Below are 25,708 nucleotides of genomic sequence, written 5' to 3'. Positions count from 1 at the left end.
TTAACAAGTTTAGTCTACAGACCTTCAGTTGGAGATCAATAGTGCAAAGATATGACTGGTTTACTAATAAGAAAACAAAGTTTAAAGAGAACGTGAACATGAGAATAAGTCACATTGACAAGAAAGTCATAGTTACAGTGAAACATGAAAAAGACATGTAGCTGGTGGGTTTTATAGAACGTTAGAAAAAACGTTTTATAAAGAAAAGAAAGTTTTAGTTTTGTTGTTACATGCAACAGAATAGAAAGTGTAACAACACAAGAGGCTCCACCTCCTCATGTGGGATTAAAAACTTCAGGCCAACACACTACCCTTAGATATCAGGGAAGTCAGCTCACTAGATATTATTTAAAAGACGACTTAAAAATTATCTTTTTTTTTTATTTCCAGCATATGAACAATGTACAAAACACACAGAGTGGATTAGAAAATAAATAAAATAAATAAATGAACAAATAAACAGTGGCTCATTTTTTTTCCCCATAGTAGGTTGAGCTGAACATCGCTGACATCATTTGGTATTTACAGTGTAGTAGGTTCAGTCGCCAACATGGTCGTTTCTACAGTTATGACAGTGCGAGTGTGTGGCAGACACACACTCACACACACACACACACTGAATATACACAACAAGGCACAAATTCTCCTGAGTTTCCTAAACACGAAACCCTGTAACAGACTGCTGCTGTAAGAAAGCTCCACCTGTTTACAGTGGAAACATGTTTGTTTGTTTGTTTGTTTGTGGGTGAGATAAAGGTGGATTTAGCCAGGTGGAACTCTGGGTTCAATCTTCAGCGACAGCTCATAGAGGGTGTCTTCATCCATCACAAGTGTCTTATCCAGGAGGAACTGAGTCACCTGGAGGGAGACGACGGGTAAAAATCACAGTCACTTCACGGTGCACTCTTTTGAACTATTATTTATTTATTTATTTAGTGTGTGTGTACATGTGTGTATTAAAACTAACATCAATGACATCCATAATAATAATAATAACAACAACATACCCTACATCATTTCATAGTTTAAAAAGCTAGAGACAAACTGTAGTGTATGATGATTTATGCAGCTAAAATACGCTGGTCACATTTGACTGCAACTACTGGGAAAAGGGAGGGTTAAAGAGACACTGGAGAAAGGTTAAAGTGCACATAAGTGGACGCACCTTAGGTTGGTGCTCTATCCTGTAAGGTGCTTGCTGGAACTGACGAATCTCACGGATGATGTGAGAAATCTGAGAAAACAAAGATGAGAGGGGGACGATAGACAATGTGTGTGTGTGTGTGGGGAAAATACAAACCAGACAACACGGACAGTTTATGTTTAGTCTTCAACAGCCAGGAAAAGACAAAGAAGACACAAATGCTTGTTGTCCTTGTAAAATGTCCAAAAAAGGGTCTAAGGGGAGATGGTCTAAGGACAGAGGGTCTAAGGACAGATGGTCTAAGGACAGATGGTCTAAGGACAGAGGATCTAAGGACAGATGACCTAAGGATGAATGGATGAATCTGGTCGTGTTGGTTACATGTCCTGTGTTTCAATATTTCCATTATATTCTTTTACTTCTAACCCACTTTGCTCCGGTGTTAATTTAGCAGCTAGCTAACGTTAACTAGCTGGCTATCATCAAGCCTATGTCACCCAATATGATATTCAAACTTTTGACTGCTGTCTTTAATAACTACATAACACAATACTTCTACTTTTACTTTCAGTACTTGAGTAGTACTTTGAGTAGTAGTAATTACCTACTTGCAATACTTAAGTACAAAAAAAGTGTGGTCACTTTTTTGATCTGGTACTTTATAGTACATCTCTGATTAAGTGTGAATTTTGTTAAAGGGCTCAAAGTTGGACAAGGAATAAAGTGGACAAGTTTGTAAGAAGGGGACATAAAAGGATGACACTGTCTCATTTCCTGGGACAGGTTGTTCCAGAGCTAATTCCAGAGAACTTCCCGCGTTTTAGTTACAACCAACAAGTTCATATAAAAATCCCTCATGACTTCAATTAGGTCTAGAAAAGAACATGAGGTACATTTTATAGTTACCATCCTCATCTTGGAGAAGTTGACCAGGCCTTCCTCTGTAAAGTTGGGTGTTCCCTCCTCAATGAAAGCCAGGTCAGTGAGGTACATGCCCAGGTATGGCACACATGGAGGGTTACAGCTACACACACGACACGTATTAGAGTAGGTTAACACATGCATCACTGCACGTACAAATGATAATAAGCAGGATTTACTTTTTCAGCGTTTCTCTGAGATTCTTGAACCTTCCCTCTGATGATACAGTCTTCTGCAGCCGGTCCATCAGAGCCTTTGTCTACAACACACACACACACACACACACACACACACACACACTTTTTTCCTTCACAAAACAATACACGATACATGACATGGATGATATGACGCTGTACTTGTAACAAAAAGTTAAAAAAAAAAAAGGGGGCGGAGATGAACCTGTTTGCACACTTTAGCCCAGGTCTTCTTCAGCCTGTAGATGGCGCTGCGGTTGAGAGCAGAGGTGATCTCCAGCACGCCGTTGTAGTTGTTGAGGCAGCGGCAAATGTCTGCCACCGCCAGCCATTTCTCTATGGAGCCGGCCCTGGAGCCGACATCGGTGTGCGTCATGATCTGAGACGCCACCAGGTTACTCATCTGTGACGAGAGGACGAGACATTTTTGCCCCTCTATCTGATCAAATATAACAGTTTAATAACGAAAATACATATAATTGACACTGCATTTTTATAACCTCTTCATAAAGTAACAATTACGGCTGGTCGTAGAGCTGCATGAAAACGACCCGCGTCCGTTATTGAACATGCTGGTGTTTGTGTTTCTGCTGTATATTAAAATAAAAAAATCAAATAAAAAAGCATGAATATGGTTTTATTTAAACTGTTTATATTAAAGTTCTGACTTTAATCTCAGAATTCATGATGTTTAATTATTTTTTTTTACATGTGGCACTAATACTCTTCCGTACTGTTGTGCTGTTATGTAAACCAATAATCCTAATTAGCTCTACCACCACTACTGCTGCTGCTTCTACTTCAACTTCATTAGTACTGAATTAACACATTTCTATCATGTGATATCTTGTTGTCAGGTCAGTGAATGTGCACATGAATGAAGACTTACGTCATTAAAGTGCTGACTGGTCTTCATGATGTACGGCGTCCTCTCACTTTTGTCCGTCTTCATCCAGCCTTGTCCCAGGAACTCTCTGCAGGACACACATTCATTCATTCATTCATTCATCTTTAATTGTTGAAAAGTATTGAAAGTTCATCCCTAATATCAATGGCATTTGTTCATTAGGAGAGAAGGAGGAGGAGCAGAGCTGTGCTGAGGCGGGTGAAGAACTCACTCGTAGGGAATACTCCTGAAAACAATGTGATCCAGCAGAGTGATCTGCTCTGCCAGTTCCATCGCTGACAGAGACTCAAAACATTCTGCTTTAGGACTCTCCGCCTAAAACACACACACACACACACAAACACTTTTGGTCATTTTCAATAGAATGATCAGACTCAAAATGTCTGTCTGGACTTCTTTTTTTTAACTATAAAAAAGTTCAGGAAATGTCCTGAGATGAAGTGCTTTTGCCCATTTTTCCAGAATAACTTTGGCAGTTATTATACAATTTACTGCAAAAGTCTTATTTAAAAAAAAACCAAAAACATTGTGAAAGATATTTAAAATAAAACTTTTTGAGTTTTATTCTCAAAGCACCTTCCCACCAGCTTCCTGCAACAGAGCGAGTGAAATTACCGTAATAACCACGTGTTGACTTGCTTTGACACTGTCGTAAATCGTTGGGATTATATATGTACATAATGTACATATATATATATACAGTATATACATATATATGTATATATATATATATATATATATATATATATTCTTTTGGTCATTACAGTATCGCTAAAACAACAAATCTAATGGTTACCTAATGGCACTTTTCCACTACACAGTCCCGGCACGGCTCCACTCGACTCGGCACAAGGTTTTTTTGTTCTGCTTTTCCATCAGTGACGGTACATGGTACTTCTTTTAGTACCTGCTTTGACGAGGTTCCATGCGAGCTGAGCTGATATTATACATGACGTCTTCAGACTGCCGGCCACTGATTGGTCAGAGAGTGTCGTCATTTAGCAAGGAAATGTCTAAAATCGCAATATTTAACCCTTTTAACACCTTTAGTTATTACCGTAATAACCACAAGTGGGCTTTGACGTGCAATTTCTCAGCTTTCAGAAAAGGTTGGGATTTTTCCAATAGCACAAACTGTAGCGTTATTACGGTAATGCAAAGAAATGTGTTGTCTGCGAAACGCTCGATGTTAAAGGGTTAACAGAGGAGTAATGGACTGTGGAAAAACCATTCCAAACCATGTAGAGTCGAGCCGTGCCGAGGCGCGTTGGGACTATGTAGTGGAACACAGCGGGGGCGTCAACTCTAACTGCTGAGGGTTGTGACAGAGATCACCATAGTAACTAACAGCGCCCTCTACAGAGCAATCCACACAATTCTTACCACGATGAAGTGAAGCAGCGGACAGCTTTTCTGCTCCGATGTCAGGAGAGAAACAATTTCAACCACTGCTTAAATGTGCTTTGGTTTTTTGACTGAAAGAATCCAGACGACACATGTTCACATGTCTGACGTATACTGACCATCTGTAAAATGTCCTCTATCTTCAGCTGAGCATCGTCTTGTTCCTCTGGAGAAAGGGCACTGAGAGACAGACATTGACATTATTTGAAAACTCTTTAACGTGAACGTGTTCTAGTTTCTTTGCTCCACTGCCAGTAAAATGAATATATTTGGATTTTTGGACATTAATACATTTCATTATATTAAAACAATTAACTGAGAACATAAATGACAGATTAATCAACCATGAAAAATAATTATTAGATGCTACTTCTCTCTTTTCCTTCACTGCACAGTATATAGCCAATATATAATATACTGTATATAACTAAATATCAGTATAAAATGTAATTATTTGTATTTAAGATTACAGAACTGAAGAAGCTTCTTGGATCTACTGAGGAATCTTTTGATGTAAAACCTAAACTGCCAGAATACTTTGTGGTTTAGAAAATAAACGTAAAAAAACACAAATAACAGCAGTAAATACTTATATTATTATATAGCAGTGTTTCCTAAACTCTGTAGATAAGGACCCAGTAAAAACTTTCTGACAAAGTTTACCATGTTTTTTTTAGACCTAATATTATGAACAAATAAAGCTGTCCTAATGAATTAGTGTTTACTGTGTCAGTATAAAAGGAAGAAAAACCAAAGCATGAACGACATTCAAAAAGATGATTAAAGTCGGCAGGTTGAAAGAATATAATGACGGATTATTTTGTGTATTATATGTGCTCCTTTTCGTTCATGTTCTGGGATGTTGTGCGTTTGTTTTAGCAAAAATCTTCATATAATCAAGAGATAATGTTGTAGAAATGATTCACAGCTTCACTCTCTGCATGTTACTTAAACCATGTGCATAAAAACCTACTGTATGAATGAATGAATGAATGAATGAATGAATGAGTACCTTAGGATGTTTGTTGTTGCTTTCCTCTCTTGTGGCAGCAGGTCTGGATCACGCAGCACTTCCTCCAGGAGGCCGATCACACCCATCTTCAGTTCACTGTTCGTGTCAAAGTCCTGAAGCAAAAACAAATTCATACACCGACACAAACAGCTGAGTTCACTTGACCTTTTTTTTTAAAGATACTTTGCAAGATTTCATATTTTTAAAATGATAAATATACAACAGAGTATGGTGTATATTTGTAAAATGATGCCCTCTGCTGGACATTTATACTCCTAGTCCTCCTACTGTAATCTTTTTAATAAGGCATACACTAAATATTGTTATTGTTCAATTACAAACTCATTTTATCTCACCAATAATCTATTCATCATCAAAACCAAGGACACAAACAGAGCAAGAGAGAAAGTCTGACATTACATTGACTTACATTTATTTCCTCTACCCTTAACCATAACTACTACTGGCTTAACCCTAACCTTAACCTAACCCTACTAATCCTAACCCTTCCTACACTTTGGAATTAAGTGTACGTTCGCCACTACATCAAGTCATAATAAATTCCCATAATATGAACACAGATTTTTCACCAAATCTTTGAAAATGTGGTTAAAATTTGCGAAACATTTTGAAGGAAATTGAGCTCTTGCTCGGAAACCCCGACGCCGTGAACTCACCTGCGAGTGCTTGGAAACCCAGTGTCGCAGCACGTTGAGAACTCTGTTAGTCGCAGCTCTGCGGATGATGAATTCTTTGTCGCAGACTTTTTCAGAATTACTGAATCCTGGGGGAAATAATACTCACAGATTAGGCCAGGAAACAACTGCAACTCTTCACATCAGATGATACAACGCAATTCCTGCCTCTTCAGGTTTGATTCAGGCTAAATTTAAGACTCTGGTCCAGACCAATAATTCATCTAATTCCCAGTTGGTGGTAAGAGCTGATGGATCAGTGGCTAACATTGTTGCCTCACAGCAAGAAGGTCATTGGTTTGAATCCCAGGCTGACCGAGGGTACTCCCGGTTCCCGTCACAGTCCAAAAACATACAGTTTGGTTATTAGGTAAATTTAAGCCACTTTTCCACCTATGGTGCCAGCTCGCCTCGGCACGATTGGTTGTGTTTCCATTACGATATAGTACCAACTCAACGTGGGCGGAGTCTTCACTGCACGGCTGCATGAAACTGCCCTGACTTCGTTTTACACACGACACACAGCAGTTGTTTTCAGTGTAACTAAATCATTAGAATCAGTTAATTAAAAATATTTGTTCAGTGCTTCCTCCATGAGCAGAGCACAGACTCCGTCTGACACAGTCACTGGACTAAAATACAGCGGCAGGGTTTGTGATGAGCAGTGCTGTCGCTAAGCACACCAGACTCCTCTGTTAAATATTGAGATTTTAGACATTTCCCTGGTCATTGTTGGAGATTAACCCACATATTTTAGGATTGCTAAGTCTTTTTAACTGATCTACAGTTCGGCATTGTTTGGCTTGACCCTTGTGTCGGACATCTTGCTCATGTCTCTTCCTGTGACGGCACTCTGACCAATCAGTGGCCAGAGCAGGTACCAAAAATAGTACCAGGTACTACCGCTAATGGAAACACAAAATAACCGTACCGTGGCGAGGCGAGTCGAGGCAAGTCGTGCTAGTGGAAACACGCCATAAATTGACCGAAGACGTAAATGGTCGTTGGTCTGTTCCAGACAAAACATAAGAGTAGTTTTTTTTGTTCCTGCAGCTGTGAGTCATGTGACCTTCACTGCTCCCTGTACTCACCCTGGGAGCTGCTGTGTCCAGCAGCAGCAGTGGCAATCGCGAAAGCAGACGCTGGCGACATTGTACAGCGTGAGTTCTCCCCTGGTGTGACTGCATGATATAAAAAAAAAACAACATATAAAAGACCATAGACAGAGAAAAACATTCTGTATGTGTCGTGTTGAAAAGCGCGCGTCCATGTCGCACCTCCAGGCTGTCGATAGCGGAGATGCCTGGGCGTGGACGGGGAGCGACAGGGAGACATGTCCCCTGGCTCACTGCTGGCAGGTGATTCAGGTATGAACTTGTCCAGGGACACTGACTCCAACACAGCTGTTAGGACAGAGAAAAAACTGAAATCAAACTAAAAATATCAGATTCCTGCATGAAACCTGCCCCCGCCCATACCTGTGGATCTCCCTAATGGAACCGCCCCGTTTACCGTCATCATAGCTAATGCAACACCACACCCACACGTACCCGTTAATAAAAACCTGTTAGTGTGATTTAAAACTCACAGGCTCTCATACTGACTTGCTTCATTTTTACTCTCACATTTTCAATAGAAAATTTCAATCAACCACAGCCGACTTTCAATACGTCATAGTCATATTATATCATAATTATAGTCATAGATGAAGATGTCACTATCCATTATCTGTGGATATTTATCATAAATAATGTTCTACAGTATTGTGTGATAATTATCCACTGTCTAATGAAGCAGACAAACCTATTGTGGTTAATTGTGAAAATTAACCACAATAGGTTAGAAGTTAAAATAAAACATTACCTGTTTTCAACACAAATGGCCACTGTTGTACATATTTTACATATTATCTATAAATGCAAGGAACACCTGTCTATCCATTACAGTTTAACGAGTTACTTCACAGGCTTCAAACTTGAGTGGTGACTGCACTGCTCCTCTTTAAGGTACGACATTGAAAGGAAATAAATAATATTTAATGGCAAAAATCTATTTAAAGTTGATGCATTTACTCCACTGGGGACTGATTGTAAAATCACACACACTTGCTCTGGCTACGTACCCCTGCGGATGCTTCGCCTCAGTTTCCCACAGAAGGCATCGATGCGAGGCAGCTCTCCACTGACATCGTCCCCAGCAGCCGGGCTCAGGGGAGGACTCTGGGAGCTGGGACCGCGGCTCAGGTCCAGCGGGGCCTTGGTAGTGATGGGGGGCGGCGAGGTCACTCCATAGGCCTGGGGTAGGCTGGGAGAGCGAGTGGCAGTGGGCGGAGGTGAGGAAAAGCCAGAGGGCGGCCTGGTTGAGGTGGGAGGAGGAGAGGAGATGGAGGGGCAGTGGCTGGAGGTGGGGGAGTTGGCTGCGGAGGAGGAGGGAGACGGGGTCAGGTCCGAGGCTCCCGCTTTTGCACCGATTGGGGAATTGAGGGAGAGCTTGCGGCAGTTGATGGGGGACGAGGAGGTGCGAGAGGGGATGGAGAGGGGAGGAGGGGAGGAGAATTTGCGGCAGAGCCTCGGGGACTTGTTGTTCAACGGGTCTGTTCCCCACGCACTCTGGTTGGTGGCAAAGAAGAGCTCCAGAGACCTGAGAGAGAGAAAGGAATAACAGAAGCGTTGATGCATCGCTCCATCTCAGGCAAAAGTTGGTTATGAGTAAGTCTCCAGTCCTACTCATGTTTACTTGGACTGGTCCAGAGCAAGCTGCGTAATCTTCAGACTGTAGTCGGGACAGAGGGACATGATGGACAGACGGTCACAAGAATGCTGCTCAACCCTGGGACAGCGACGGGACGGAGGAGGAGACCGTGCGTGACAGATGAAGACAGGAAGTTAATGATGAGAGGAGTAGAAAAGACAAACGGTGAGATGGAGTGAGTGATAATATTTCCTGGAGAGCAGAGGAGGACAGGGAGGACGGGGGGGGAGGGGGGACGTGAGTGTGGACAAACATGACATTAAAGAGATAGTTCAGGCTGTTTGAGGTGAAGTTGTGTGGCTGCCAGAGGAGACACAAAAGCTCCATCGCGGTGTGGGCGGTGCCAATCAACACATGAATAAAGGAGACACAGACGTCTTTGCGTGCCAGTGACAGAGCATCATTGTATACCAAACACAACAAGTAAACTCTAAAATAAAAACAGCACAAAAAGAAGATAGAATTCTGACATAATGAGATATATTTTTGAAACTTTTGTATTCATTAATATTAACGGGGACTTACTCATTAGTCATTTCAGCTCAGGTTTCTATGTGTCTGTTCTACTTCACGTCCAACAAGACTACATTTGGTGACTGCACTGGTTGAATAGTTGACTTAAATATATGATGTCGTTAATTCTGTTGTTCAAATCATACATCTGTGAGAAGATGAGATATATTTGTAAATCCTATTCCAGGTTACTAACGTTGTACTTGTGCTTGTCCATGTTTGTCTCTCAGTCTGAGATACATCACACGCAGCATCTCCAATATTTAAAACATCAAGATATTTCAAACATAACAGTTTATATCAAAAATAATTAAAATGGTACAACTTAAACACAAACTATGTGTCATGTCAAAGCACAACAGTCCTACAGGTTATTCCAGGTGCTCCGTACCTGACAGGTATGGAAGTAAAAGGCTTTTTGTAGATGTTGGCCAGCTTGTCAATGACTACGGCGGCCGTGGTGAAGATCCTGTACGTGTGGAGGAAGGTGTTGAGAAAATCTATGGAGAGGAAGCGCAGGTCCGTGAGGCGTTCCAGCAGACGCTCCACGCTGGCGTAGCGGATCTGCGGGACCTTGCAGGAGTTGAGCGTCTTGCTGAAGCAAATGTCGACATCGTCCTTGTGCAGCCGAGCGTCAGACCTGAGGGTGAAAGGTGCTGTGATTCACAAGGTTGAGCTACAGGATAAAAACCCATTCATTGAAATCAACAGATTTCAATGAATTGTGGCCCCAAGCAACTTGTTAGACAGTAACACAAGAAACAGGCAGACAGACAGGTGTTCCTTGATGTTCATTCATAATTATTTAGAAGTTATTTGTCGTTTTTCGCCCATAAACCTGAACAAACTTCACTCAGGAGCAAAAATGAATCTACAATTCTACTATATTTTTCACAACGGTATAACGCTGTGTTCACACCGGGTGCCCAGACTGTTGAGCATTTTAAATCATCTTTAAAAACCTACTTTCACTGCATCACATTCTTACGTGTTCTACTATGCTCTATATCGTTTATAAAGGCTTTTGATATTAGGCTTTCTATTTTTATTGTTTTTATTTTTAAATGTGCTCTATAAATTAACTTTTAGTCACAGTTAGCACAGCGACCGTGTTTAAATGGTTTGTGTGTGTAGTGACATTCCATGTAAGTTCGGTTCATCTATAAATGTCTGTAACTTCCGTCTTCTCTTCGGCCAAAATGCACCAACTTCCAGAATTTGCGTTGCTTGTGACGCGAGTGAATGCACACAAATGATCACGGTTAGTCCGGAGCGATATGAAAGATCACGTTCGGTGTGAATACAGCAAAATAATGTTGCATTCCAATTGTAGTCAGAACTCGGGAATTTCCCGGGATCACCACAGGACCATGACCTCGGGAATGTGTGTGCTGGCAATTAAAATTATCTAAAATAAAACTACCAATGTTGTTTATAACATTGTAAAATGTTAACATTTAAGATTGTTGTCGATTATTTCACTTCATGTCGACAATGTCTGACATTATAGTGTCCATTTATAATTTAAAATTGTTGATTATGGGACAAAAGACAAGAAAAATGAAGGGTTAATCAGACTATATCCTCTCCACTGCTTTCATACGTCAGTGTTTACAGGATGAAAAATGCTTACTTGATCATGTGTGGCACAGAAACTTTGGAGTTCTCCTCAAACACGCTGGTCATCAGCCCGTTACACCGGATGTTATCAATGCACTGACAGAGAGAGGGAAGACAGTCAGTCACTTCCTGCGATGCTAGAAAACATAGCCACAGCTGACTGAACGGCTTTAAATCACCTGGCTGATGTCACTGGTCCACGCAGCCTTCTCTTGGCGAGAAGGAGCCAACAGGATGACAGAGAAGGCCTGACCATCAGGGGGCTCCACCACCACTTTAAACTCCAGATGGCTGAAACCTTGACCAGCTGCATTGTCTACAGCACAGAGAACATACATGATCAAATATGTCACACCACAGTTCCCTGAAACTAATAATAATAATAATAATATAAAGATACGCACAGTCCTCATCGCTGGCATCGAGTTCTTCAATGAGAGTACACTCGATCAGAGACAACGCTCCTCCTTGCTGATGACCAGAAAAAGAATAAGAGACAATAGAAAAGATTAAATATTGTTCAGTTTCATTTTCTTTAATAATAAATGATAATTAAAAATATCAGAATATGACAAAATAGGAGATTTTTTAGATAAAATATTTAGAATTCTTTCTGAATGACACAAAAAGTCACACTGTACAAAACCATGTTATTTCAATTTCATTCTTGTTATTAATTGTTCTTGTCTCATGGATTTTTATTCTTCTTATTCTAACTTTACCTGCGTGTTTTTTTTAAAAAAAACCACATTTATTATCTCCATCCTGCCCAAGTATGTAACAGCAATATTCTTCTCATATACAATACCATTTCCCCTGACCCTGAATAATTATCGTGCATGAATGTGGAGAATGTGGTTGAGGGACTGTAAAAACTTTGATTTTGTATAATGAACATTTTATTTATGATATGAAGACAGGCAGCACGAAATGCTCCGCGGCCCTCATTTTAACAACGCTCCTCTTCTAAAACAACAGGTTAGAATGTTACGACTTTATTAAGCAAGAAGAGTTGCAGTGGCATGTTCCCAAATGTGTTTGTCGGCAGGTTCTAAGTCTTTAAGCCCTGTTAAGTTATGTTGTAATGATCACACCTTATTTTTCATGTAAGAGCGAAAACCCTGAAATACTCCACTTTTATTTTCATATCAAACATACACAACCTGCCTCTTTTTTTAGTTTAAATGCATACGCTAAAATATTCTCCTCAATATTCACAACAATTTTAGAAGAGCAGCAGAACGTGAGAAGAAAAAACAAAACAAAAAAAACAAACAGCTGTGGTTTTTCCCAGTGGAGTGACATAAACATGAGTGGACAGGTGAGAACTGACCTTCAGCAAGTGAAGCTTTCCTCCAGATGTTCGGGTGCAGATGAGGAAGTGTTTGGTAAACAGGAAACACTGTCTCTCCCCCTCCTTCCTCAGCGAGAGCGAGCCCAGGCGGACTTTACTGAGCACGCCACGTTCACTGCTGGATGGCAGCTGGATGAGAGAGCCTGGCCACACACACACGCACACACACACACACAGAACAGTGTCTTGAATGAACACTAGGGGGCGACTCCACTTGTTTGTATCCAAGTGGATGAGAAGATGAGACTGTTCCTTATTTGATTTACTGAATAATGTCACTAAACATTTTCCTGAGGAGCTAAATGGTCTCAAGGCCTCTCAAGTGCCAAAATGTGATGTCACAGTGGGTGGACACTTGGAAATGTCAAAGAGAGACAACTGTGGAGGACGCTCACCTTGTCTGACGAAGGTCTGGCTTGTGTCTAATAGGATGTCACAGCCTTCAACAATCATCCTCTCTATCGCCAGGTTCTTCCTGATGTTCTCCGTGTCACTCACTTCATCGTGCATCATCCTGACATCGTGACCAGTAATCATTAACACCTTTATCATCATCGTCATCGTCACTTATATCTGTGAGTGTGTGCAAACACTCACTTCGACAGCTCCTCCAGTTTGGATTTAGCAAACTCCAAACTCTTGCGCTCCACGTGCTCATGAGGTGTGTGTGCCAACAGCTCATGAAGGGTGATGATGTAACGTGGAATCTGAAAAAAATAAAAAAATAAAAATTAAAGGTGAAAAATGGCTGACTTCCTGTTGGGTCATGTTCACAGACATGTTCAGGGGCGCTCTCTTGTGTCTCACGTATGACGTTTTGAGCCGACCGGTCAATGTATGGTGAAGTTATAGGCCACTCCCTTTAATCATGGTGGCGAATGGTGGCCTTTTGTAAAATGTTCAGCTTTGATGTATTGATGTAGGAAACGTGTAAATGGCCAAGATGGACACCAAATTAAAAAATGGCCAACTTCCTGTTGAGTTGAGGCCAACAGGAAGTCAGAATAGATGTTTTTGTTCCACTTGGTTTCGTGAAATTTGGTGCAACTTAATTTCAGCTTCATCCTGCTGAGTTTCACTCTTTGGGGGGCGCTACTGTGTCATTTCATCATTAAGTACTTTGATACGAGACTATTCGGTTTTTCAAATAATTAAAATCTAATTCTGGTTTCTTTGCTTCACATCACAAAGAAATCATTAAAACTGAAGACGTCTGAGAACATCATCGTCATTTCGACAACATTGACTGACATTTTATGGACCAAACAAATACTTGATGATAATAATAATAATAATAATAATAATAATTATAGTTTTTGTGACATCATCAGATTCTAACCAAAGTTTAAAGGGAACATACAGGGTTCCTGTTAAATTCCTTTAATGCTTGAATGGTCAAATACAGTAGACAGGATGTTTTTAAAGGACAAACTTACAGATAAATCCATGCCAATGAATGGAGGTAAACTACATTCATTATATGTTTATTATATAAAGTAGCTTTTTGTGCAGATTTGTACGTGTTTTATTATCACATTATATCATGATAATAATTGTATCATGACACCTCTGGTGATTCCCAGCCCTAATAAACAGGGAGCACTACCTGGAACATGGGGTAAGTGAGGAACGTCTCCAACATGCGACCCTCACAGGCGGCGTTGGACTCGTACTGTTTGAGCAGCTTGTCAAAGTCTCTGTTCTGCTTACAGTTAGCCAGCACCTGCAGACTGTACTGGTGGTTTCGCACAAACTCCTGGTAAATGTTCAGCATGGGCAGCAGGATGTCAAACAGGTCGGCTGGGTATGGAACAGAAAAGACAAACAAAAACCCAAAGTAGTGGCTGGTATTTATTCAAGGGAATTTCATGCCATTTTAAATAAATAAAACGGCATGAATTCTGCGATTAAAGTCAGATCTTTTCCAGCCTTTCATTTACAATTTGTGTATACTGTATGTATTTGCCCAAAGGTTTCAGTAAAATGCAAAAATCGCAGTTGCGATTCATTTATCAAATGCAATTCTCATAGAAATGACTGCTTTACCGCTTCAAAATCATATTAGGTGTCACAGAAAATGCCAGAAAAGTCAGTATTTTGCACAGATTTTTATCTTGTTTCGATTGATTTTGTCATTTATTTGTGCATTTGGTGAAATGATTTGTCATAATCTAAAAAGTAGGAGCCCAGTAAATAATAAGTTTGGGAAACACCTGGGTAAAAATGCTAAAAAAGCCATTCCCATTAGTTGCAGTAGTTGGTCAGAGGAAGAGGAAAGGTGCTAGTAAAATAAAATTAAAAAATAAAAGTAAGGTCCAATAAAAACATGACGAATGGTAATTATTGCCTTAGCGTTGAGCCAGGAATCACATTTGAATCGCTGTTAAAAATGAAGCAAGCAAAGAAGAAATGAAGCCAAAGCCGACAAAGTTGACGTGGCTCTGGTGTGTGGTGCTGTTATTTTTGTTGTGTGCTTCGATCTAACTGTAAACTCTGTGCAGCTACTCACCCAGAACTAGAGTGGGCCAGTTAGCGATCCGAGCCTTTAGACCTTGGTGAAAGATCTCGTGCAGAAACATGATGGTCTCACTTGAGACGGAGAACCAGTTTTAGAAAACTCACATTCAGCATGTTTCTCTGTCTATAACCAGTGCATGAAGTGCCAGTACTGCCCTGATCCATATGAAGCGCGTACGTCTGTCGGAGTTACTAAATCACTGAACACTAAATTAAGAAAATCTTCAGTAAATACGATGTTCGTGATGTTCACAACATCTATTTATTTAAATGTGTAGGCCGTATTAAAAGAACTAAAAACTAGTCTTATGTTTTACATTTTGCCAATTTGTATATTTACAATAGAACAGATGTGACAAGACGTTGGTGAATTTAACATTTTTAAACCATTTTAACGGATATTGTTCTTCGTCGGTAAATGCGTGCTGGACAGTACCGGCCCACGTCACGCACTGACTATAACCATGACGATGAAATCATTCCCAAAGTTAGAAGAAGGTCCTTGCACCTGTTGAGGAAGATGCTGCTGACGTCGTCGTGGCTGATGGGTGGTTTCTTGGAGCTGGCGGCCATGCGGAGCGGCCTGAGGAAACAGTTCACCAGAATGGACAGCTGGTGGACGTACTCGGTCTCCGCCTCCACCATGTTGAAGACAATCTGGTTCCTCTTCCTCATGCTCTCGGCGTGAGGGGAGCAGATGTAGTCCTGGACAATGATCTTCCACTTTCTGCGGCAGAGCCAGCCACGCAGGAAACTCTGCACCTGCACGGCCACAACACCATAAGGTACAGTATATGTCACTGTTGTTATGAGGACTACACGACAGTGGGTTGTGGGTTTGATTCCCAGGTCTGCTAGTCAACATGCAGATAATAATGGCTCTGTTATTTGGAGGTATTTCGGGTTTAGTTAATTACAGACGAAGAGCAAAGCGTTACATGTTTTGTTATGCCTACAAGTGTAGGCTATTTGCACTATAGATTTAAAAGATAAAATGTGGTGATTAAGCACTTCATTTTTCATTTCACATCCATTTTTACCATACTTTTTGACTGTGTCAGTATCAACTTTACCTTCTTAATCTTTTTAATATCAGGATCTTCCTCCTCCTGGTTGTTCTGGTGAGGCCGCATCTTTTCCTTGGTTTTGTTCAGCACTACAATCTGGCACAACAACAACAGTCACCATGTAAATACACTGAACCAGCACAGAGGATGAAATATTCATCACACCACTTTAGAGGGTTCAAACCAACAAATATCTCATTGCATGATAAGGAAGTACTGGTCTTGGAGCCACCAGACCCCAGCTGTGCTTTCATTTGAGAGGAACATGCACTCGACACTGGAGTGTTTTCCCATCACACCGCCTGCATTTGCATGCTTTGATCTGCGAGTGAGTCTGTGAGTGTCTATTAAAACCTGTGCACATGTACGTGTGTGGGACAGTGGGTGGATTTATGCATGCATGCACACACACAGATGTGGATGCGCTCATGCATACCTCAGCTTTGAGCCTCTCGATCTCAGTTTCCTGGTCTTCCAGCTGAGTGCGAAGCTGATTGGCTGCGACCTTCTCAGTCTCCATGATCTGGACCAGGTGGATGTACTTCTGCATCAGGATCTCACGCTCGATAATGATGTCGGAGTAACTGAAGGTGACACAGAGGGATCAGGAAATGACCAGGGCTGTTTTGAGGTGCATCATATTTTCAACTGAATTAAACGATGAAAACAGGAAGAAGAAAAAGAGAAAAGAGCCTCTGAGAGGAGAGTTAAAATAGAGGTCGCGTGGTGAGATCAAGTCTGTGTGATGTAATCAGTGTGGCAAACACAGCACCGGTGTGACCTAAATGTGAACCGCTGTGAGCAGAACACGTCCATGTACAAACACACACACAAAGATACAGAGAGGAAGCAAAAGAACAGCTGTGTCAGAAGCACAAAAAGCACTCAGAGGCTCTTGTTGGTCTCTGATTTTCTCAGTTTTTAGTTATTTAGGGTATTTACTTTACAAGTATAGAAATACTGTATACTGAACATGTAGGACACTTTCCTGTAAATTCATGATAGAGCTTAGGTGATAAATACTGATATATATTGACTGATTGGTGATGTGATAATGAAACTCATTTAGTTTGAAGCTCTATTGTCCCTCATTTTCCTGCTTTAAAAAAAAAAAAATCATTATTGATCTCTTTTTATGCAGATCATACACTCGTCTTCACAATCACTACAGTTATTCCATGATGATCAAGTCTGTCATTACAGAGCTACAGTTTCCTGGTACTTGAAAGTGTGAAACACCCTGCCCTGCTACCTTACATCACACTTGCAATTTCCATGGAATTGAATTGTATATTTTTATTTATTCAGTCAGTTATGTATATTATACTGTGCCTTATATATCCTGGTATATATGATGAATACCAGAGTATTATAAAACACATTATTCATTCAAATTTGAGACATACCGCCCAGCCCTACAGCTTTTTCTGAAGTTGTAAATGTTAAAGGTAGATATTCATAGTCATTAATGATACATTGATCACATGATCTGGGCTCAGCCTTGGGAAACAGAATGGAAAGTTGTAAGCGTGATCAGATTGTGTTAAAGGTGAATATGTCATTGTTGACCAATAACTCCAACACACCTTACAGCATTATGTAAATCACATGCTCTGATAGGAAACTAGAATTCTGCATTTACTTTAATCCATTAATCCATTTATTTTGACACCTTTATGAAATGTCATCCCTTATCTTTCTCTCTCATCATTTCTTGTCTTACCTGTGAAAAAAGATAAATGTTGTTAGGCACAGGGGAAAAAGCACTTTTTTGTATTGACAAAAAATCCAGTATCGTGCATCCCTACAAAGGGATTAGGGTTAGGGATAGGCTGTGATTTAATAATTATTTTTGTATGACTGCACTTTGTTCTATGCCAATTGAAAATGCAACAGATATTTGAAATTGTTCATATCATTAAGTCTGACTGGATCATGCGATCAAAAACCTTTTAAAGGAGTTTTAAATGAGGTAATGTGTGCCCAGCCATGGGAAAACCAGGAACAAGTAGGCTGAGGGGCATTTTGAGTTATTTATAATATATTATATATATTATATTATAATATATATATATATATATTTATATATATATTATATTATAATCCTAACCCTACCCCCCTCCTGGTCTAAGCTGTCAGTGAAATCTGATATAACAGTTAAATGTACTTTTGTAACCAAGGTAACTGAAGAAAACTCCCCTCTTTAATGACACAAAGGTATATATCATGTACCTGGCCTGCTGGATGCACTCCACCCACTCATTGCAGTCCGACTCTTCCTCTATCCGCAGCTCCAACGGTTTCTGTCCATCATGGCCGAAGATGATCAGGAAATAGTGCTGTGTCAGGCAGAAGACAAAAAACAATCAGTGGTGACTTTACAAACGTATAATGTCCTCAATGGTTGTTTCAGAGGTTGAAAGAGTACTGAAATATCCTACTCAAGTAAAAGTACCACTATTTCGGTCAAATTTTAGTTAAGTACAAGTCTGAAAATACATATACTGTACAAACAAGGCCTTTGAATGGTTTGAATGTAAAAGACGTTTGTTTTAATTTAAACGTTGCGCACAGCGCTCATAAGAATATGTCGCAACTTCCTTTTGTAATTAAACAATATTGTCCAACAGAAAACTGAAATTCAACTGAAAGATTCTGCAATCTTTCATCATGACACACAGAAGGTGTTGAGCCACTGCTGCGTCCAATATCAATGACATTTAGCCACACAGTGGACCAGCCACTCTGCATATTCCTACTACAAACTTGAGTTTCCAGCCTGGAAAAGTTGTCTAATTGTGGGACGAAGACGACGGAATTTCATTAGGTGAGTCTTTTGTTAAGTGGCTAAACAGTGTCTCTGATGTCAGCCATGTTCTCAAGTTAAGGATAGTTCATGGAACAGTGGCATGTTTGCGCCAGTGCGGTTGGTGAAGTCAGCCAAAAACCATATCATGACAACAACACACAAGTGGGCCTGTATAGTAATGATGTAACGATAAGCGGGTAAGAGACGCTTTCCTAGCGTGTCCCGGCGATGGACCCGGGAGAAGCTTAAGGGCTTGTTTGTGTGTGTGTGGTGGGGGGAGGGAAGGAAGGAGGGGTTTACATAACCACCAGGGCTTGTACTTCTCCCTGCATTGCTAATGCGGCTTCCCTGGCCACAAGCCTGCTTAAAGCCAGAGGATAACATAACAACAATGACAGAGAAACAGACAGAGGGAGAGTTAAGCTTTGCCCTGCCCTGCACCGAGCATCATTACGTCCCATCACAGAGAAAAAAATCAGTTCATTAGTCTGGCATGTTCCTACTTACAGCCCAGCTCTCAGAGTGACTTATGACCTGCAGGACGATGCCACAATGTTTGCATTATTTTGTTTTTTCTCTCCTTCACTTACAGAGAGAACAGTGAACACGAAGTACAGTAAATAGTAAATTGTATATTTATATAGCACTTCTGTAGCCCTGATGAACACTAAAAGCTGCGTTACACTACACAAGACTAGGTTTGAGCTCTACCATTAATCCACCAGGAGCTCAGGAGGGCCCGATATTCCATTTCCAATGCCAAATAACACTGTGTTATGTGGTATATCTCAATCATATACCAAGGCTTTTCCAGTCTTTGAATGATGAGGATAGGTGAATGATGAGGACAGGTGAGTGATAAAGACAGGTGAATGAAGAGGACAGGTGAGTGAAGAGGACAGGTGAGTGATGAAGACAGGTGAATGAAGAGGACAGGTGAATGACAAGGACAGGTGAGTGATGAGGACAGGTGTGATGAGAACAGGTGAATGAAGAGGATAGGTGAGTGATGAGGACAGGGGAATGTTGAGGATGGGGACAGATGAATTGGCACTAATTAAGGTCCCTGAGTCAAAGTCAAAACATTTGTGACCTTTGACCCATTTTGACTGACACAATATGTTTACACCTTTTATTTTGTCAGTACTTTAATTTGTAAAGGTTTGCCTTGAATTAAAAAACAAATCAGGTGAGAGTCCTTTTTTCACGACACAAGAAAGAACCTTGTTATAAAGGTAACTTTTACTCTGAGTACATTTTAAACAAGTTACTTTTTCTACTACTTGACTACATTTTTATGTGTTCTTATGTAAAATTTGACATAAATAGTGACTTTTATATTTCGGCACTCTTTCCACCTCTGAAAATTTGTTAGAATTAGATTTTTGAAAAAAGTGACAGTCCTAGGATCCTGTGAATTTGCAGCACCAGGTAGAATACAAACAGCACAGGTACTAGAAGTGTGTAGTAGAGCCTGTAAGTAAAGTGTTATTGTGTTATTCAGACTGTGACTGCAGGCAAATGCACCTGTAAGGATGCTATTCTTAGGCAAGCACAGCAACAGCAGCAGCATCAACCTAGACCACTACCACCACACATTAGATACAAAATCACAAACACAACAAGACATCGGGGAACATCATAAGTTTAGGAAACATCAGGGTTTTCTGACATTTTATGGACCAAACTCATCAATTGTCCATTAGAGTCAAATGCATACAATTAAATGCAAAAACATAACGACAACACACTGATATTATTCATTCATTAGTATTATTATTATATTATAATTTGTGGGCACACTGGATTATTTAGGAGCCAGTTCAGCAGCTGGTGGAAACAGAAAGTGCACTGTAATAACTCAGGTTTCAGGCTAACTCAGGCGTGTGCGTGAGCTGGATGTTTATACAGGCAAAAATCCTCATACATACATTTAAGGATGTGATCGTGTGTTGGTTACAACATGTTCTATGACTCATCCGTGTGCTGATGGTTTAGGTATATGACCTGATATTTAAACAGCTCAAAGTCAAGTGAGTTATCCTAATGGTGATTAATAGAAACTGAAAATACGACATTAACTGCCCTAACTTTATGTCCTGTTTAGGTCCTGTTTATCCAAGAAAACTGAACAGCTGAATCCAGAGTCGCTGAATCCAGAGCAGCTGGACGTGTTTATAGATACTTGAGGAGTTTCATCATTCATCCAAGAGGCTCCTTCACTTCTGACTGAAATACATAAAGTGTAACTCAACTCCTAAACCACTTTTTTTCCAGGTGAGCCAGGTGTCAGCATAATCAGCATAAAATATGGGTATCTAGTAGGGCTGCACGATGAATATGCATTAAAAATCACAACTACACGTGATCTCAATGATTCTTCTGCATTTATATATAATATGAACTAAATGTTACACTTGACACGTAAGTTTTACCAAAACATTAAATAGTGATTAAATCAAATTTAGTAGACCAGGAAAAAAGGACATACAAGTACGGTGAAGAACGCAACTACCGCAACTACCTGATGCTGAATTTTAACGCCTGAATTACAAAGGGATGTACAGTAAAAATCCTGCTGTCAAGCTGATTTTAAGGTCATTGACATTCAGTTTTCAAAATAAAACACAGCATGTACACCTCACGTGTACACCATATCTGTGTACACGTTTTTTGAAAGCACACCTCCTCGCATGTTTAAGAGAGCTATTAATCAGACATAAGCATCTGTACAAAGTACTGTATACATTGATATCCACAAGTGTTCTGTAACCCAGTTGTACTGTACAATGTTTGAAAAAAATTCTAATTAGAAGTCCAGATTTGCTCTTTTAATACGAAATTATTATCAATTTTGAGATGTAATAAAGCACACTTTTCTACGCCCAAAGCCAACTACTGCTGAATTAAAACACTGATCGTAAAATCTGCAGCTCGTTTCTCCCTCTGCGTGTGTTTTGGGTCGTCGCAGTGCGTTTGGCCCCGTCGGGCCACCGTACGGAAGCCTGTTTATTTTTAATATACTGATCAGAGTGATGTTAATGAACAGGATTTTTTTTTTTTTACCATCAGAAGATCTGAGTTATCATGAGTGCTTTGATATGCTCTCTGATGTTTAATGTTGCTTTGCCTCAGAGTGACTCTCATTAGGTGGACATCAGACGATGACCCTGTGGCTTCATCTCAGCTGCACAGACACTCATCGCTGACAAACAACCACGTTACAAAAACACTCCCACTCAATTACACATGTATATTATAATATGTGAAATGTATCCGTCTGTGTATGTGTAAACCAGTTTATTGTGTTTTGAAAAACAAGGCTGGTTTCACTTGCTGTGCAGACAGTAAAGCCCCACAATGCAAATTGTGTTTGTGATGTTGGGTTACACAGATAAAATTGACTGTACTTGACTTGAGCAGAGAAACAAGTCTCCTATCTGAGGGAAATCATCCACAATTCAACAATTATAGGATTAACACCCAGCCCTGACAACCTCGCCTCCAAAAAATAAAATAATTTCAATTTGCAGTTGAAACATCTGACAATATCTACAACATTCAGAAATAACTAAAACTTTGACAGACAGGGATTTGAGATTTGACTAAACACGTTTAATAAGAAACAACCTGATGTTCAGATTTCAGGGGTTCTGTCATCACCTGAGCGGCTGCATGAGAGCAGCAGATTAACTGTAACCACACTGAGGGCGTGAACACACATCTGTTAACATCGCATATGAAGTGGTGACTGGGTCATGGTGTCACGGGTGGCATGTGTCCAACAAAGCGTGGCAGATTACCTGAGATCAGATTTAACTCTTGTAATCCAGTGACTATTGAATTTTTTTATTTTATGTAATCTGAGTAACGGACATGTTTTTTTCTACATTTGACGGGATCAAACGCCTTCATATTCTACAGCAGCAAAAACACGTATACGTATATGGCTCATTTAAAATTAGCATCAGATTTTGTGGAACAAATATTTCCATAAAAGGTTGAATGGGTCAAGTTATCAATAGTTCTGTTTTCATAAAAAAGTCATTGATTGTAGAACAGCTTTTGTTTAAAATGACTTATTTGGCCTTCACGTCTCCTTTCTATTCCAGATGTAACCTGTGTTTTTAAAAGTATTCATATTAGTAGTAGTTTTTTTAGTTTTTTTAGTAGTAGTTTTTGTTGTTTTGTAGGGGTGTGGGTGGAGTGGGCAGTTCTCAGCAGACTGCCTGTTTGGAGAGGGAAACAGGAGAAGTGGAACAGGATCGACACTTAGTTTTGACGTAAGCAAGGATGACAAAGCCCGGCTGGAAAGTAAAATCAATAACATTCTGACTTTATGCTATATTTTGAGTATTTTCACAGGTTTACCATTCTATCAGACAGCCCAATATTCTCTTAAAGTATTACCATGTTCATAAGAACAACAGTGTAGAAGCAGTGTTACAATGTGGCAGATCAGCTGTTGGGTCACATTTTTACCACTTATATTCAAAATATAGCATTTATTAGTATAGTAAGAATTACAGGCTGTTCACATCAAACACAACACATATACAGTTCTATATTTTACTATTATATATTATACTATTTCATATATTTAACAGCTGTGAAGTGCCTGAAACAGTGCTCCTGTACATCTATATCTATCTATTATGTTCCAGTTCTCTTCTATCTATCTTCAAACAGACAGTGTACTAAACACTGTCTGCATGTGCAGTCAGAATGTTTTCAAGCACAGATTGTGGCTCGGCTACGCCACATAATTTAACTACCACGTAGTTTATTGAACCAGTTTATTGAACTGTGTCCACATGTAATTCCCCCTTTCAGCTTGTTGGTATTGGCCATTTTCCGCTTGAATCATTCCATTTTGTGTCTTTCTACCATCCGTTCATTTCAGCTGACGGAGCAGATTCAGGCTCCTCTTCAGTCTAACTGTATTAACTGTATGTTCTAGTTTTAGTTAGAAGTCGGAATTTACGAGTTCCTAGTCAAAAGTTAACGAAACACCCCCCCAGGTCAGAAGTAGGAGCAACCTCACAAACCCTGACATAGGATTCCAAAATGGCTGCAACTCACATGAACTTTTGACTGCGCTTGTACTGTGGACATGTTGCTACACCGTTAGTGCGTGCAAAACAGAGCCGTGGCCACCATTTGCCTTGGGCCCTGAGTTGGGGGGGGGGGCCCAAGGCAAATGGTGACAAATGATACAGCCACACGGCAAAATAACACAAGGTTATTTGTAGAGAACAATGTCGGGATACCAACTGAAGGGGGCCCCCACAAGTTTGTTGTCAGAGTCAGGATTCTGCAGCAATGAGTGCACACCTATGAGGGGCCCCTGAAAAAAAAGATGCTTCAAAAAACAAAATGTAGCATCAGGCCTGTCCTTTAAGCCTACGTAAATAATGAGATATTGAGTGTAATGAGTGGCCACAGTAAAGTGTGAGACGCACCTGCTGTTTCTCCGCGGGTTCCTTGCTGATGGCGGAGACCTTTGGCGCAGGTGCGCGCTCGCACGTGCACCCCTCCAGCAGGTAAATACCGGAGGGCCTCGCGCTCTGCTCGTTCTCAAAGTAGAAGAGCACGTTCTGGTGAAGGGCGAAGTACTTCTCAGTCCAGCGGCTGTTCTCCGTGGTCTTCTTGCTCAGGAAGCCGCGCTTGGTTCCTTCTTTACGCGCGACCACCGACAGATACAGCGCGTGGCCCTCATTGTAACGGACGCTCTTCTGCATTTTACAATTTTATTCTCGTGCCAACTTCAAAGCAGTCAAGACATCACATCCCTTCCTGTTTTCTGTCTCGCTGCTCTTGTTTGGAGTGGATGGTTAACACAGAGAAAGCGCGCAATGTCTCTGTTTGCAGGAATAGGTAATCCAGGTTTACCATGGTAGAAAAAGTTGGCGCGTGTCGAGTGTCGGCAGCGCAGCGCGCGTCTAAACGCACCACATCTGCAGAGACCGTGAACACAAACGCCCACGAGCTGTGCACGATCCAAACTGCGAGAGGGGGACTGTGTGAAGAATGAAAAAAAAAAAGGGACGAGGCGTCAGCGACGCAGCGCAAACACAGATCCAGGGAACAGACGGTGGAGGGAGAATCGCGCCGGAGATCAGCGGTAATCGGCTTTGACAAAAACTTAAAGAGACAGGTCTGTCAGTCAGTGACCCAGGCACGCGCTGCTGTCTGTCTGCCATGCTGCTCCACGCTGGAACGCGCGAGCCTAGAAATGTCCCTATGGTGTGCAGGTGCGCACAAGAGCGCGTGAGAGGGACAGACAAAATAATAACAACAACAACAAATAATGTGAAGAAAGGTGTCATACAAGGCAGGTTTTTTTAACTCAAACACATTTAAGTCACATTTATGAGATAGTATCCCATAATTATGAGATGATATGTCATAACAATTAGATACCATTTCAAAACGATGAGATAGTAAGTCATACTATACAGGCTAAAGTTGCTAAAGTTAGACACACAGACTGAAGTCTGTTGCCTCTTTAAAAGTTTAATCATCACAACTAAATATCTAATCCCAACATCACGTGGACAAGTGTGTGGTTCTCACAAAAGGAGCCAAACAACTACACATGTGCGTGAGGGAAGGGATAAAAGCAGAAGTTTCTGTTTCCGTAAGTTGGTGATATGCTTGAGACGCTGGGCGTTTGTATCCAAACTCATTCAGCCTGAATGCACAAACAGATGTTGTAATGCTTGTGTAGCCTGTGTATGTATATACACGTGTATTTATAGCTTTGTGAGGACTTTTTGACCTTATGGGGACATTTTGTC

The 25,708-nt window shown here is 40.6% G+C and overlaps 1 protein-coding gene across 4 annotated transcripts; it reads right to left on the bottom strand.

The window, feature by feature from the left end:
* Positions 1-720: 720 nt before the first annotated feature.
* Positions 721-25,101, bottom strand: LOC122758451 (ras-specific guanine nucleotide-releasing factor 2-like). Of its 4 annotated transcripts, XM_044012653.1 has the most exons (29): positions 24,371-25,101; positions 18,332-18,438; positions 16,536-16,683; positions 16,106-16,195; positions 15,541-15,794; positions 15,025-15,104; positions 14,122-14,315; positions 13,113-13,222; positions 12,911-13,029; positions 12,495-12,658; positions 11,566-11,632; positions 11,341-11,477; positions 11,175-11,257; positions 9,933-10,181; positions 9,014-9,106; positions 8,400-8,917; positions 7,555-7,680; positions 7,369-7,458; positions 6,260-6,366; positions 5,583-5,695; positions 4,690-4,750; positions 4,550-4,579; positions 3,378-3,481; positions 3,149-3,233; positions 2,465-2,662; positions 2,245-2,324; positions 2,051-2,168; positions 1,166-1,234; positions 721-858 (listed from the first exon to the last, which is right to left on the bottom strand). In XM_044012653.1, the coding sequence occupies exons 1-29, from the start codon at positions 24,647-24,649 to the stop codon at positions 763-765; spliced, it is 3,969 nt and encodes a 1,322-aa protein (XP_043868588.1). In that variant the 5' UTR covers positions 24,650-25,101; the 3' UTR covers positions 721-762. The 4 variants fall into 4 exon arrangements, with proteins under 4 accessions (XP_043868588.1, XP_043868589.1, XP_043868590.1 ...); XM_044012654.1 differs by lacking the exon at positions 4,550-4,579 and having other exon boundaries at positions 24,371-25,100; XM_044012655.1 differs by lacking the exon at positions 9,014-9,106 and having other exon boundaries at positions 24,371-25,100.
* Between the last annotated feature and the right edge of the window lie 607 nt (positions 25,102-25,708).

This window comes from Solea senegalensis, linkage group LG21 (assembly GCF_019176455.1).
Source record: "Solea senegalensis isolate Sse05_10M linkage group LG21, IFAPA_SoseM_1, whole genome shotgun sequence".
NCBI lineage: Eukaryota > Metazoa > Chordata > Actinopteri > Pleuronectiformes > Soleidae > Solea > Solea senegalensis.
This window is presented reverse-complemented; position numbering and strand designations above follow the sequence as displayed.

Coding starts and splice junctions, on each gene's coding strand:
- LOC122758451 (XM_044012653.1), bottom strand. CDS start 24,649: ATGCAGAAGAGCGTCCGTTACAATGAGGGCCACGCGCTGTATCTGTCG. Junction 15,795..16,105: donor ATATTAAAAAGATTAAGAAG/GTAAAGTTGATA, acceptor GTGGCCGTGCAG/GTGCAGAGTTTCCTGCGTGG. Junction 3,482..4,549: donor CGCTGCTTCACTTCATCGTG/GTAAGAATTGTG, acceptor TGTGTGTTTTAG/GCGGAGAGTCCTAAAGCAGA.